At 40.9% G+C, this 15883-nt stretch overlaps 2 protein-coding genes across 3 annotated transcripts; both read left to right on the forward strand.

Annotated features, from left to right (window-relative positions):
• Positions 1 to 2196: 2196 nt before the first annotated feature.
• On the forward strand, positions 2197 to 8602 carry LOC146671150 (lysosomal leucine aminopeptidase-like). 2 transcript variants are annotated; one of them, XR_014911409.1, is made up of 12 exons: positions 2197 to 2559; positions 2896 to 3118; positions 3222 to 3305; positions 3624 to 3765; positions 4217 to 4357; positions 5360 to 5504; positions 6113 to 6313; positions 6458 to 6598; positions 6692 to 6877; positions 7601 to 7707; positions 7827 to 8080; positions 8337 to 8602. XR_014911409.1 is itself a non-coding variant. In XM_085403331.1 (11 exons), exons 1-11 carry the CDS (start codon positions 2490 to 2492, stop codon positions 8001 to 8003), a joined length of 1617 nt encoding a protein of 538 aa, XP_085259457.1. In that variant the 5' UTR covers positions 2198 to 2489; the 3' UTR covers positions 8004 to 8602. The 2 variants fall into 2 exon arrangements, 1 of the variants encoding a protein (XP_085259457.1); XM_085403331.1 differs by having other exon boundaries at positions 2198 to 2559; positions 7827 to 8602.
• Positions 8603 to 10671: 2069 nt separating this feature from the next.
• Positions 10672 to 15595, forward strand: LOC146671151 (uncharacterized). Its single transcript, XM_085403334.1, has 3 exons — positions 10672 to 10898; positions 11223 to 11405; positions 14801 to 15595. Exons 1-3 carry the CDS (start codon positions 10796 to 10798, stop codon positions 15121 to 15123), a joined length of 609 nt encoding a protein of 202 aa, XP_085259460.1. The 5' UTR covers positions 10672 to 10795; the 3' UTR covers positions 15124 to 15595.
• The last annotated feature ends 288 nt before the right edge of the window (positions 15596 to 15883 follow it).

Genomic DNA, 15883 nt, shown 5'->3' on the forward strand with positions numbered 1-15883 from the left:
CCATTCCTTTTAAGAAACGAAATCTTCTCATTATGAGGTATCTTATTAAGCAGAGCACATGACCCCAGTGTGTGTCCGCCTTTGCAGAACAAACAAGCCTTCACAGTACTGTGGCGATCTTGAGCTCCTGTTTGATTCTGTCTCTTAGCATCAGAGTTGTACCAAAGCTACTCCTTTTAGCTCTTGGATGTGGAGAACGTTTCCCTCCATTGCTGCCCTTGGCTGTTAGATGTGTTGCTGGAACATCACATAGATTTCCAAAGACGGGATCTGTAGCAATTTTAACTTGACACTCAAGGAAGGAAACAACGTCAACGAATTCAGCTCTGCGATGTTGCCTCTCCTGGATGTCACATGCTACCGTTCACCATTTGTCTTTTAACTTATATGGCAGTCTTCTAATCAAAGCAAGCATTTTGGCAGGTGTATTTAATTCAGAGAGATCATTAATCTCTTCCATTGCATTGCAGCATCCACGTAGGAACAAACAGTATGCCTGAAGAGCCTTTCCATCTTCTGATCTAATCAGTGCCCATGAGTGAACTTTGATCAAATAAGAAGATGCAATCACATGTCCATTCCCAAAGTGCTTATAAAGTATCGCCAGTCGTTGCTTCTATGATCTGTTCAAACGAGCACATAAAAGCCTGAAAATGTAAAAGATCGCCATCAAAGGTTTGAACCTCCCTTTTGGGCAGTGAAAAGAGACTTTGCTGATTGACCAACATACATTTTAATTTATTTTGTTTTTCCATAATGGACAACGGATTTTCATTGGCTACTGGATGAGCAGATTGTTGATTAGACAAAGATGGAATTGGTCTAAAAGTGTCAGAAGGCCCCATAAGAGGGGGTGCAGGCCTTTTCCTTTTCATATTATGTTGCACTGTTTTTACTTGAAGCTCTGCATTCCCAGTGATTGCATTACCTTTTGTAAGCGTCTGTGGAACAAAAGTCTGTGCTTCCACAATAAGGATTTCAAGCCTGTTTCCTTTCGTTTTAAAATATGATTCTATTCCATTAGATTTCTACAAAGCAACGATCCGCATTGTGGAACCAGTTCTCAGCACATTCACTTTTGCAACAGTTGCAGCTATATCTGCTTCAAGCTGAAGTTGTTCTTTCTTTCTCCACAACTGCTCCTCCTGTTCTTAAAGAGACTGTTTTTCTTTAAGTATATGTTGCTGTGCGAGCAAAGCAGCCGTTTCAGCTTCTGCCCTGAGATGTGCAGATGAAGGAGATGATACTCTTGAGCTCGACCTACTGCCTTGATTTGACACAACACGTCATCCTGAACATCATTCTGGGGATTAAGACATAATTGAGGTTCTTTTCCCAATGTGCTCTTGCACCTCCACTTCTCCTCCCAGGGAAGTTTCCAGGCCATCATCTGACTATGCTTTGTCAGATGATGGCCTGCCTGAATGTTTTTCAGTTTCAGCAAGCTATATCTTGACATCCTCCATAAACTCTTTATTGTATTTAGCAATGCTTGAGAACCATATATTTTGTTTATCTTTCTCGTTAACTGAGATTAAAGAAAACAGAGACTCATGCAATGCACTGGCATCCTTAAACAAGTGTGTTAACTCATCAAACTGTGATTTAACTTGTGAATAACTTTTATCATCTTTCATTAGCTCTTTAAGAGACATAATCACACTTTTCATTTTGTTTACATGCCTTTTCCGATCTGCTTGGGTGGTTTCAATTTTATATGCAAAAGCTTTCTCAGTGAGAACAATTAATCTTTTATCCTTTTCAGGTTTTCCAACAACAGATGCAGCTTGCGTACCACTCATTTTAAGCATTCAACATACCACTGTCGCCTTCTCTTTCTCTGTCAGACAAGTCGTTTTTGTGGGTGTAGTGGCGGCGGTGGATGGGCTCGCGTCGGCGTTAGAGTCGCCGAGCAGCTGAATAGGGGAATGATGTTGACGCGCTCGCTGTTAAAACGTCAAAATTCCAATTTAAAACTCATTTATTTGTTATCAAAAATCATTAAAATCCATGGAAAAACAGTGATCAGACATTCCAGACTTGAGCGGTCAGCAAAAGTTGTCTTCCCCCGTCACCCGCTCATTCAGAAAGATTCCCTCGGGTGGAGAACAGGTAACATAGTAATCACTACTACTATTACCGACACCACGTGACCCAAAGTTACGCCTATCCACAACACCAGGGATTGTGGGTTCGAGTCCCATCTGGGGTGGAAAGTTATTTTCTTTCTTTTCTTGTCCCCAAACTAAAAATCTCTTGTTTACCAACTATCTTAGTTGTTCCAGCAGCTTGTCTCGAAGTGTTTTCACGTGTGCGTACTGTTCCCTTTTTTCCGCTCCTGGCCGCAGCCAATCAGGAAACTCTGAGCTCGCGTGACTTGGACTTTCCCTGCGTAGAAAACGCAGATTTCCTCTTTACTTCTGCCACTTCTGCTCGAACCATTTCTATGTCCCGCAGCAGTTTTAGTTTTTAGCTCCATTCTCGCAGACATGTCTTCGCTAAATTGGTTACATGTCTGTCTTCTGTTCAGCGTGGCTGCGACCTTCGGCTCTGCTGACAGTAAGTAGGACGAGTCCATGAGAAGTCACGGGTGATTGTTTAAGGATCTGTTGGTTTCATTCTTTCAGGAATGAAGTGGTGGTTTATTTCCAGCGTCCGTGCTGCTTGTATGAATGTGCCGTACAGATGATTTTTGTACGCGTTGAGTTTTAAGTTGTTTTGGAGACTGAGTGAAGTGTTTCGTGCAGTGTGATCCCTAACCTGACATTTAACTTTCATTTTTGTTTGCATCCATTAATTCATCACAGCAAATATAGAAAAAAATCCCTAAGTAGAGGAGCTGGAATCTGTGCCTCCCTTTTTGTTTATATTTTCATTATGTTGATGTGTTCTCAGAGCTGACAGCAGCCACTGTGTACTGGGACCCTGATCACAAGCTTGTCAAGTTAAAGGAGGGGGTGATGGAGGTCGAGGGGGATGCTTACGGGTTCCTGAATAACACCCTATCCAGTACAGGCTGGAGCGTCCTGGAGATCCGAGCAGGGTATGGAAAAACTCCTGAAACGGATGAGATCACTTTCTTCCTGGCTGGCTACCTCGAAGGTTTCCTGACCGCCCAGTAAGTGCTGTCAGTTCTCATTATAACCTTATTTATTTTACTCTATAGGCTATGGTATTTTGTATTCACTCTTATACTTGTACTCATTCTTCCTCCTCCCGAGGCAGATGATGGACCACTACACCAACATGTACCCGCAGCTGATCACCGAACCAAAGATGCTCGACCCAGTTCAGAAATTTATGGAGTGAGTCTGTTCCCTTTTCCTTTCAGAGTTAAAACCCGAGCAGCAGAAATGTCACATCTACTTCACAATCTGTCATCTTTCATATCCTCTTCTGAAAAAAGTTCAACCAAACATTTAAGCACTCTCAGCGTTGGCATTCAGCCACTCTTGACCACAACAGAGCTTACAGAAGTTCACCCCTGACATTCATAATGTTGCAGAATAAAGAACAGTTTTGATCATGTTTTTCTGCTGATGCAGTATTACGGTGGGAGTTTTGTACAGTAGCAGTTATCTGTTTACTTAAATGTCAGTCTAATATGATTCTTGTATATTCAGGAAGCAGGACTCATGGGTCAGACAGCAGGTGAAAGGGAACAAGAGCTCCGATCCTCTGTGGAAACACGCCGGCTTCATCATGGCTCAGCTGGACGGATTGCAGGCAGGAGTGGCAGCGTGGGCCAAGAAGCAAGGGAAGAAGGTAGGATAACCATGTGACCAAAAACAAGAACAGTGAAAAATTACTAACAAATAAATCTGCACTCTGAGATGCAGAAGCATCAACCAACAGTTTCATATCAGGTTTCACAGCCTTAAACCATGTTAAATATAAAAAGTAGAAGTAATAGTACTTAAGAAGATTTTTATAAATATGCTATAGAGCCAATAGTGTTACATTAATGGCACTAGCAGTAATACTACATACCAGCAGTTATGAATTCAAATAATTATTTTATTTAATGGATCGACTTTTGTTTGCTGTAAGATGTGAGAGGACTTTTTATGTTTTCTTTTCTCATAATTAATTATTTTGTAGCTTTTATTCTGTATGTTTTTTGGGGTTTTTGATAAATGGCCGTCTCACATCAGGAGCAGCAGCACTGTTTGTTTGCATTTGATGACCAGCTGTTTATCTGTTGTCCTTCCCAAAGCCGCTGACGCTGTTTGACGTCCAGTTCCTGAACTCTGTGGGAGACCTGCTGGATCTGATCCCAGCCCTGGTCCCCAGCTCCTATCCTTCACTCAGAGACTTCAGACTTCCAGGGATGGGCCACTGCTCTGCACTCATCAAGGTCAGAGGTCAAAACACAAGTTAATCACAGACTGTATATAAAAGATGGATATAGAGACCAAAAGTGAAGCTAGCGATGCCTAAAATCAACTCACTCTTTCTTCTGGTTGCAAAAGGTAGTCTGACTTTGAAGAAGCATCTGATCTATGAACTCCGTAAACATCTTACTTTTCAGTTCCTCCTCTCAGCCGCTGGTTTCAAGTCTTGGTGAATACATCAAAATGTTCCGTTTCTGCAACATAAAACGAGCAGTTGATAAGTTCACTTTATGAAGATGTGGTGTCTCCTCTTTCTCATCAAGTTTGAGGGGGAAAAAAATATGGCAACCGATAAAATGCCAAACCCGAGGATCTAAAATACAAGTTTGCGCACAGCTTACAGTGGCCATCTTTTATATACAGTCTACGATCCTGATCAGGCTCTTATTCTTATTAGATATTAAAAAAAATACACATAACACAAAAAGCAGCTGATGTATATGAGTAGTTCCTCAAATTTACTTCACAGCAAATTAGTAATGCTTCACTGACATCAGCTGTAACCTGATTTTCATAGGTGTGCAAAATAAGAAGAACAAGAAACTACCAGTGAAGAGCAAATTTCCTGTGTAATCGAATGTGCTGGTGCATTAGTGCAGTAACGCATTATTCATCTTTATTTCATATTTAAAGAAACTAAGTTTAATTTTCAGTGACATAATTAAATCAGGGGACAGTTTTGTACACAGAGGTGCATATTCTAAAACCTGTAACTTCAAAGTGTTTTTTGCACAGCAGCTTTAACAAATGTATGTTTGTGCTAAATAACAGGCCAAATTCAAAAGTCCTATAACGTCACCTGTTCTGACTTCTTGTTCTGTCTGTTTGGTGGCTTTTGTTGACAGGATATTCTTGAATTTAAGTTAATTATCTAACTAAACCAATGTTATTATGTTGGTTAAGCTACATAACTGTTGGACATGACGCACGATTGTCTCATTACTGATTTCTGTCATCATCTTTAGATGCTGCCGGGGTACGAGAACCTCCTGTTCGCTCATTCCAGCTGGTACACGTACGCTGCTACGATGCGGATTTACAAACACTGGGACTTTCACATCAGCGAGCCCCATACAGCCACTGGAAAACTATCCTTTAGCAGCTACCCTGGTATGTAAGAAAGCAAGAGCATCAGTGAAAATTTACCTCATTTATTTTGATTGAACCTTCATTTAACCAGGATAACATTACTTTAAGGTTACACAACTCTTTTAAAACGTGTCCTATCCAAGACAGGCAGCATTACAATCAGTAACTGCACAGACTAGTACAACACAGATGAAAATACACAGCAAAAACACACTAAAACTATAAGAATGTAAAACTGATGGAGTAAAATACAAACACAACCAACATTTATGAACTGCTGAAACAAACATAAATAAAAGTAAAAGTCACTGAGTTTATTGAATAGTACTGTGCTGTTAATATTCATGCAGTACATTTGTAGTAGCTGCCTCCAGGTCAGTTAAAGACGCCTTAAATGAATTTGGTGAGATCAGCTTCTTAAGTTTTAGAGTTTTGCTGATGATTCCACTTCGTAATTCAGTCAGTGTCAGCCATCTCCAGAAGGCCAACCATTCATTCTGCTGTCTCTGTATAACAATTTTGGTTATCTCGCCCTCTTCACACATGGCACACATGCAAAAAGAACATCATTATGGAAGAAGATCATCCATAAAGCTCATGTTTGTAATGTGGCTTGTTTGTGGCTTCAGGGTTCCTGGTGTCGCTGGATGACTTCTACCTCTTGGGAAGTGGTCTGATGATGACGCAGACGACCAACAATGTCTTCAACTCCTCCCTTTTTGACACAATCACCCCAAATAGCCTACTGGCCTGGCAGAGGGTCAGGCTGGCTCACAGTTTGGCAAAAACCGGAGAAGAATGGGCCAAAACCTTTTCCATGTATAACTCCGGTGAGCATGTCTGCCTTATGTACATGGATCTTTATACACGAAGCACAGAAACTGTGCTGTGTTTTGATAGAAAAAGCTAAATCATGCTCAGGCCTCTTTATTAAACTTTTTTCTCTTCCATAAATCCACCTGTAACTCTTGCAGGAACCTACAACAATCAGTACATGGTGTTGGACAGAAGCAAAGTGAAGCTGGGTCACAGTCTCGACGACGGTGCGCTGACTGTGGTGGAGCAGATCCCCAGCTTGGTGGAGTACTCGGACCAGACACAGACTCTGCGCAGAGGCAGCTAATCATTTTCTACATTCAATTGTATTTTGTATCGTATTTCATTTTTAGACTTTTCTGTGATTTCGTCACCACATCCATTTCTTACAGGTTATTGGCCGTCCTACAACATTCCTTTCCATCGGAAGATCTACACAATGAGTGGTTACGTAGAAATGTGGGAGCAGTACGGAGAGGACTTCTCCTATGACCTCTGTCCCAGAGCCAAGATCTTTCGCCGTGACCAGTGTGGCGTTAAGGACCTGGAGTCCTTGAAGCACATCATGAGATTCAATGGTGTGTGGCTCCATCTCAGCTTCTTAGTTTTAACTCATTCTGCTGACTCTTTGTATGTTGCTGTTTCATAAGCTAGATTTTTGGCTGCAGTACACTTCATTAGTTACATCTTGTTAGAGGCACACATTCAACAAGCTGCTGGATTCAAATCACATCTAGCAGTTTGAGATGATCTGAGCTTTGCGATGTGGTCCGTTGTCCTGCTGGAAGCAGCCATTAGAAGATTGGTAGAACATGTTCATAACAGTCATAACAATACTGAAGTGGATTTGGGGATTTAAATGATGCTCAGTTTGAACTTTAGCAGGTTGTCTTCACCATGTCTATGTGCATAAATCCACTGTGTTACTGCTGTTTTACTGTCTGATTAGATATTTGCACTAACAAGTAGTTGAACAACTGTACCTAATTAAGTGGCCTTTTCCTAGCTATTCTGATAGCTTGAGCTGATATAGTTTTATACATTTCTTTTAGGTACCTCTTCTGTTCAGACTTGTTGCACGTCTGTTTAAACCAAAGATGCACAGGTAGAGCATTTCTTCCCAACCAGGTCCACGAGTGTCCCAGGGTTTCTTCTGCAGTAGCCAGTGTGATAGCTGGACTGTGACACAGAATTAGGCTTAGTTGGATCTCTGTTTAATTTTTGAAATCTTTTCATTTCTTTTTCCAGTAGCCACCCATTTACATTCACAAGCATGATATTTTTGGTTTGCTTGTTTTCAGACTACAAGAAGGATCCGTACTCAAAGGGTGACCCCTGCAAGTCCATCTGTTGCCGTAACGACCTGCAAAGCGAGAGGCCTTCACCAGGAGGCTGCTATGACACTAAGGTATTCCCAGAGCGCCACAATAGCCTTTTCATCAGTAGCAGTCATGCAGGTTTCATGAATTCAGATGCTTTTAAGCTCTACCCAGCTTTCTTCTTGTTGGCGTCTTTTTCCCTGTGCAGGTGACAGATTTCCACTTGGCTGGGGATTTCCGTGCGGAGGCGGTGAACGGGCCGACAACACAGGACGGACTCCCGCCATTCTTTTGGGACAAATTCGGCAGCATTAGCCACCAGGGTCTGCCACAGTATTACAACTTCACCTTTATCAAGATGCAGCCCATTCTTTTCGATCCATGAGCATCAGTGTGTGACTGTGTGCGCGCGACAGAGATTCTTTCAGGGTAATGGAGGTCCACGCCCATCTGTACAACCCAGTGAGTTTCTGGGAGGCGGGTTTTATCTGTCCTTTCAATGTCCATCCAGCAGATGATTTTTTTTTTCTGCATGTTTGCTATTGCATCCATGAGTAGATCTCCTTTCTTCTCAGCAGTCACTTTTTTTTTCTTTTTTCTTTAAATTTTTATATATATATATATATATATATATATATATATATATATATATATGATTTCATTCAACGCTGGTAAACACAGATTTCTGATCTATTTCTAAACACGTTTTTTTTCCCAGGGTGTCCTGTGTGCAGCCATTGGTGCCTTTGATGCTCACAGTAGCTTTATGATATAATAAAATACCAAATCACAAAATCAGCAGATGTGCCACCTTAAAGTAAAATCTTTATTTTTGATGCTTGAATGTCTTCATATATACAAACACTATTGCTGCAGGAGTAGAGGAAACAATCAGTGCAATGCCTCAGGACTCAGGAGCTGATCATCTCTTATGATCTGATTTTTGTTTGCTGCTTTTTTTATTGTGCTGTGCAAAATTAAAAACCTCTTTTTGTATTTTTGTGTTTCTTTCTTTGCATGTCTACGATATGCCTTTTATTCCATTTTTGTTTTACACTTAAATTCTCACAGTCTGGACTTTCAGCTACTCGGGTTTAGATTTTTTTTCTGGTGCAGGGTCATTTGATGTGTGAGATTTTAAAACATATGTTTGAGTGATTAAGTTTAAACTTTACTCAGATTTCAGTTAGTTTTCTTCACAATCTAAACTCAGTTCTATTAAATCTACATCAAATTAAGTGAGCTCAAGTTTAGGCTTTAAATCAGATCCCCACAAAAAGAGATCAAACCAGGACATTAGGATTGGAATCTCATCGAGCTCTGCGGTGAACTTCTCTAAATGAATGTGGCTCTAAGCCTCCATCAGTCACTTATCACCAGATTTAGCATTAGAGTTCTTAAGCCTTTGATCTTTTGTCACCAAAGTCAAATCTAGTGATCAAGTGGATTGTTCATGTGAGTTCGAGGCTTTCATAAATATTTAATGGAAAAGTAACAAAGCAAGACAATTCGAAAACTTGTCTTCTTCTGTAGCTGTCTCCGAAAAAAGTGATTTTTGGTATTGGCCCGTAAACCTATGTCAATTTAATGAAGCAGAAAAATGTTTATAATTTTATACATACTTGTAATTGGCTGTAAAGTCTTATTTTACATCATACATATGACAGCTGGGATAGGCTCCAGCGGCCCCCGCGACCCTGAAAAGGATAAGCGGAAGCGAATGGATGGATGGTCTTATTTTACATTGTTGGAATTGCAGCTACTAGTACACAGATTGGAAAACTGATCAGTTACATTCGTTGGTCACCAAGACCGACTAGCAATCAAAATGCATTTCACTTTGATCTGCCAACAAAATAAAGAGATTTACACGTCCTTACCTGTCCTGTGGGACAGAAACGTTTAATGTTTAAATGTATCCAGATTACAGTTTCAGAGCTCTGATGCGCACTCTTCAAATTAGAAAATCCCAGATTTTCTGCAGCATTAATCTCTTGTCTTGTGTGCAAAGATATTGTATTTAACTGTTATTTTTGTTTTACATTCTTTATACATTTAATCGTCATCATTTGTGAGTAAGTTGCACTCATAGAAGCCGCCTTTTTTTCTGCGGAAGAAGAGTCACATGATCCGAGAAATGCTCCTTTTTTTTTTTTTGTTTATTTATGCGAACACAGATCCGGGGTGTACCGGAAGCAGAAAACCCGACTTATCAGAGAAAGTTGATAACCATCGTCGCGACAATCGTTATTTCCAGCTGAGGTTTGGGGGTTAACCAGCTAACGCAAAGAAAGCCTGGTTGTACTGAACTCCCATCGTAGTTTTCCCCTCAGAGAGGGTGAGCTGCTGTTTTCATCATTGCTATCGTAGCAAGCGCAATTTGAATTTGAAAGTTGTGGGTCCACCTTTAGATGGTGCCTGTTTTTGTGTGTTTTTGTTTTTTCCTGATCACAGTGGGGTCACAGAAAGCATCTTTACCTGAGCTCACTGTGGTTTCTTTGCTTTAACTGTCTGTCCAGTGTGCTGAACCGCATCACTGGGTGCTGAAATTTACCCGGTGATGCGCTTTGAGCATTTTAGCGGTTTGTTTTGTTCTTTTCTTGTTTTTTTTCTTATAGTGCATTATTTCTTACATGTCACTGCATCTCAGTATAAAACAGAGGTCTTATTCAGTGATATGTGTCTTTGCTCAAGGCTTGAGGACCAGCAGCATATAAGGTCAAATATCTGCATAATTCTTGGCCCCTCTGTGCAAAGGGTTCTGAAATCTGACCCCATGCACTGTGCATTCATTGCAAACAATATTTCCAGTGGTTGGGGGGGAAAAAGACTGATAAAGCCGTCATGTTGAGATGTCTCCAGTGAAGAGTCTGTTTAATATAAACCTGCAAGCTTGAAAGTCAGGAACTCTTTGTTTTTGAAATAGAAATGTGGTCTCTCTCTCTCTCTGTCACGCTGTCCCCAGGAGACACATGTAGTGATTCACTCTTTCCTATTAAACGGAGGAACTGAAACGTCTGTTGGGCCTTCTGCATTCATTTCACAAATCCTCCCGTCATAGCCCTCCTCTGTGGCTCGCTGCTCTGTGTTTTTGTGTGTTTGTGTGTGTGCAACAAACACAGCATTAGACAAAGGCAACAGTCCACTTTATTTTTCGTTACTCACGTAGCACCAGGAATGGATAAGAAGTCTTGTCCTGAGGGAAAAAAGTTTGACAACTTAGTCCACACGTGTGTGCCCAGCAAGTCACTAATGAGATCTCACCCTGATCCACCAAAAGGTGAGTTTCACTGAATTCTAATCATTTTTTTCTGCCTCTTGGGCACAAGTTTGTTCTCTCAGTGTTCTGCCTCTGTCTTGGAGTATGTCTCAGTTGTGGATTCAGCATGTCTTTACAACTTTATCATGTAGACTTTTATTTTACCTGACTACCTAATACATCAACGTTATCATCTTCTTTTTTCTTGTACAGCCGCTTATAAAATGAGTGAGCGAGTCAGACTTGAGTTCATCCTTTTTCTTTCTGAAACTTTTCTTACATGTCAGAATGCAAACTGTTTAACTGTTGAGGTAGTCAGCGTGTGGCTGTCCTCCCCCCTCACAGAGCCGCCCCTGACTGTCGTGAACCAGCTCAAAGCCATAAACACCACTGTCAAGCCCACTTCGATGGTGGTGCTGAGTCCGACTCTGTGGATTTCTGTGGTCGTGGTCGTGGTGGGGTCCATCTTGGCTTTGACTCTTTGGTTTATCATATACAAGCGACAGACCAGACGCAGCAGCACCTCCGGTAAGGACAACAAGCTTTTGATGGTTTGTGTCACTTAGAGTGTTACGGTTTATAAGTTTGCCTAACAAGTGAAAGATCCCTGGTTCGATCACAGGAGGAGACACAAATCCCTTTGGGGTAGTGTCAGGAAGGGCATTCGCTGTAAAAATCTACCAAAATCATACACGCAGACCTCCCCGCTGTGACCACCGCTTGTGAAAAAGGAGGAAGCTGAAAGCGGCTTTTATAGTTGTTTAAATTCCGCTCATTAGACTAAATAGCAAAATATACATCAGATGCTTTTAATACATCTAGTGATCTAGAGAAGTTATAAGAGGTCTTTTCCTAAGATACATATTTTACAAGACAACATGGTTTTTGAAGCTGTGGAGAGAAGTCGGTTTACTTAAAAAGAGGAGATCTGACACGCAGAGCTGACAGTCGGGTGGAGGAAACAGGGCTGCAGAAGGGCAGGTGATGAACTGTGACGTTCAGCACAGTAGAAACTCCACAGTTTCTGTTCTCTTCTTCTCACTTGTCCCAAGGGTCAGTCCCGCTCCCTTACCATCTATTCTGGTTTCAGCACACATCCGCTGGTTGGGCAAGAAAACGTAGGCACCCCCCGCACAACATTGAAAACACATAAACAGACTCTTCCGTGCCAGAGGTTGTACAGGGCTGTGAAAAAGTATTTGGCCCCTTCCTTATTTTTTGTGTGTTTTTGCTTGGTTATATTTATATGTTTCAGGTCAACTAACAAATTTTAACATTATTAAATACAAAATGATGTTTTGAAATGATTATTTCCCTTCTTAAGGGGAAAAAGTTATCCAAACCATATGTGAAAAAAGTAATTGTTTGCTCAAAAAATTAAATAGAACCGGTATGACAAAGTGAAGTAGGCTGAAAGATCTCAAACCAGCACAGCATGCCACCATCTAAAAAAACTCTGAGAGACAAAGTCATTGATATCTATTTGATTACACATTCTATTAAATTTTATTTATCCAGCGCCAAATCACAACAAAAGTGGCCTCAAGGCGCTTTATATTGTAAAGTAGACCCTACAATAATAGACGGAGAGAAAACCCCAACAATCATATGACTCCCGTTTAACAGGAAGAAACCTCCAGCAGAACCAGACTCAGGGAGGGGCGACAATCTGCCATGACCAATTGGGGAGAGAGAAGGAAGACAGAATAAAAGACATGCTGTGGAAGAGAGCCACGGATTAATAACAAGTATGATTCAATGCAGAGAGGTCTATCAACACAACAAAGCAATTTTGAAAACTTTGGAACTCCACTGAACCACGGTGAGAGCCATTATCCACAAATAGAGAAAACGTGGAGCAGTGGTGAACTTTCCCAGGATTGGCTGGCCCACCAAAATTACTCCAAGAGCGCATCCATCACTCATCCAGGAGGTCACAAAATAACCCAGAACAGCATCTAAAGAACTGCAGGCCTCACTTTCCTTAGTTAGGGGAAGTTCATGGTTCAACAATAAGAAAGATACTGGGCAAAAAATGGCATCCATGGAAGAGTTCCAAGATGAAAACCACTGCTGACCAAAAAGAACAAAAGGACTCGTCTCATATTTGCCAAAAAACCTCTGGGAAAATATTCTGTGGACTGATGAGACAAAAAATTATTATTTTTTTAAGATTTGTGTCCTGTTATGTCTGGCATTAACGAACACAGGAGTTCATAAAGACAACATCATAACAACAGTTAATTATGGTGTTGGTAGTGTGACAGTCTGGGGCTGTTGCTGCTTCAGGACATGGATAACTTGCTGTAATCAATGGAACCATAGAATCTGCTGTCTAGCAGTAAATCCTGAAGGACAATGTCCGACCATCAGCTCATGGCCTGAAGCTCAAGTGCACTTGGGTTATGCAGCAGGACAATGATCTGAAACACACCAGCAAGTCCCCTCTGAATGACTCCAGAAATCTAAAATAAATGTTTTAGAGTGGCCTAGTCAAAGTCTGAGCTTAAATCCAATTGAGATCTTTTGGCATTCATGCCTGAAAACCCTCCAGTGTGTCTGAATTAAAACAAGTCTGCAAAGAAGAGTGGGCCAAAATTCCTCCACAGTGATGGGGAAGACTCATTGGCAGTTATCACAAATGCTTCATTGCAGTTGTTGCTGCCAAAGGTGGCACAGCCTGTTATTAGGTTTCTGGGAAATGACTTTTTCATACAGGGCCATGCATGTTTGGATAGATTTTTTCCCTTGATAAATGAATCCATTATAATAACAGCATTTTGTATTTACTCAGGTTTTCTTCGTCAAATACTAAAATGCGTTTGATAATCCCAAATACGCAGCTGTGACAAACATGCAAAAAAACTAAGAAATCAGAAAGGGGTGCAATTACTTTCTCACAGCACTGCATAGCCCGAGGCTGAACATTTGAATGCTACAGATTTACTTTGTGAAAACACAAAACCTGTGAAACTAAAACTGACAGTCTGACAGCCAACAGCAGCTGCTTTTAAAGGCCTCTGTGTCTGATGATGGCCTGAATCAGACACACGAGTTTTTGTGTTTCGTAAATACACTAACATGACTGTGGCCATTTTTTTCAATCTCCTGGAATGCAGCTCTTATTCAGCCTTAACTTAATTTAAAAAAAGAGGAAAAACAAAGAAAGGGCTGAGGAGAAGCTCAAGTCACTTGGGCATCCTTTGCGTCAGTGAATAATCTGTCGACTCACACCTCTTACCACAGGAAATATGGAATGTAAAAACATTACTGCTTAGCTGCGTTTTGTTGCAGTGCAGTAGTTCAAACATTTTAGTTGCACGCCTACATTTTTCCCAATCTTTACTTTGATAACAGCTCGTGCTGAGCTTTTTTTTTTTTAAAGTCACAGTAAAGTTTTCTCTAAGAGATGAAAAATTTGGAATTTAGCAAATAGGATGTAAATTAAAAATCATATATGCAAATTAATATTTAATTTAAATTGTCAGGAGGTTCACTGAACAATCAACTAAAAAAAATAGAATTTTGTGGCAATTTTTTTAATGGTACAGCCTTTAAAGGGGCAATATATTCATCCCAGGCCCGCAGTTCTGCCTGTGAGAAGTCCCGCCCACTTTCTGTGCAAACCTTCTGTTTTTGAGGGGCAACCAGTCAGAAGTCCTCTTTTTCATACAGAGGATTTATATACTCATCAATCTCATGACCTCGTTAACTGTTTTGATAGACATTCGTTTAATTATTTTAAAGCATGTTATGAACCTTTAATTTAAAGAAAAACACGATTACCTTTAATATATAAAAAGCACCTTATTGATCAATTGAGGAAATAGGGGGGGGGGGGGGGGGGGTATAATGTTGTGAATGGCTGAGGAGTCTTTCAGCGTGAACGTTCAGTGACAGTTTTTCTGTTGTTTGTGTCACAGAGGATGGCATGCCAAGACAGGAACTTCTTCAGAAAGCGCAGCCACCTGCCAAACTGCACCCTCTGCCCTCAGAAAGAAACGGTCAAGCTGAGATATTTCAGAGAGCGGCAGAGGCCCCATCACCCTGCTCTCACGTGCACTCTGGGAGCCAAACAGGCTCAGAGTGGGAGAATGGCTTCACAGCTTGCAGGGACCTCATGATGCGTGGTGGAGCAGAGGTGGGCGGAGACTCGCCTGCATGCAGCACAATGGCGGAGCACAGAATCCCACTTCCTGCCACAGAGCTGGGTGGCACTGCTTTAGTTACAACTAAAACCATGTAAGGCTGCGGGTGTGTGGTCGTACTCTTTAAGCAGGCTGTGGGGAAACACATTTGTTTGCTCACTAACATTGTGGCCACACCTCTCCCTTTTGTGGGCAAAAAGCAAGTTCATTAAACCTTAGAGTGAAGACTTGGCTTCAGGTTGGGGTACAGCTTTCATGAGTACTGAGAGGGGTCTCCATGAAATGTGAGGTCGAAGTAATATTCTCTAAAGAGATGAAAACACACCTGTGTTCTTAAAAACGTATATCCACTGCATTTATACTGCACGTTGTACTCAGTATACTGAGATTTCTGTGTTTCTACCATGTTTTTATGGGTTTTTTAAAAATAAGATTACGATTTTCTACAGCTGTTTTTATTCCTCTGCACTGCTTGTGTGAAAAAAATAGTGTACCAGGTGACTGTATAGTTTGTTGTTTTTGCCGTTGTACAGGAAAAGTACAGGAACTGCTTTAAATCTTGTGTCGTATTTCAAACATGTTTTAATAAAACAAACTAAAAATCAACACAAATATTTCTGATGCTGTGAAAACGGAAAGGTAGCATCATTACAGTGCAAAATAGTCTTGATGAGTACTGTTTGGATAGAGTTCCACTGTCTTTGAAGCAGAAAAATCTTTACACGATAAATATATATTTTCTTTATCACGTGTTGCTCAATCAGTGAGCTTCCTGCAGGCAACATTGAGACATAAACAGAAGGATGGCTCAAAGTAAAGAAGAGTGCACTGGGTATCCTCGTCCACGTTATCTGGATC

Source organism: Rhamphochromis longiceps, linkage group LG4 (assembly GCF_057381845.1).
Source record: "Rhamphochromis longiceps isolate RC_006_pf linkage group LG4, R_longiceps_female_GT1.1, whole genome shotgun sequence".
Classification (NCBI taxonomy): Eukaryota; Metazoa; Chordata; class Actinopteri; order Cichliformes; family Cichlidae; genus Rhamphochromis; species Rhamphochromis longiceps.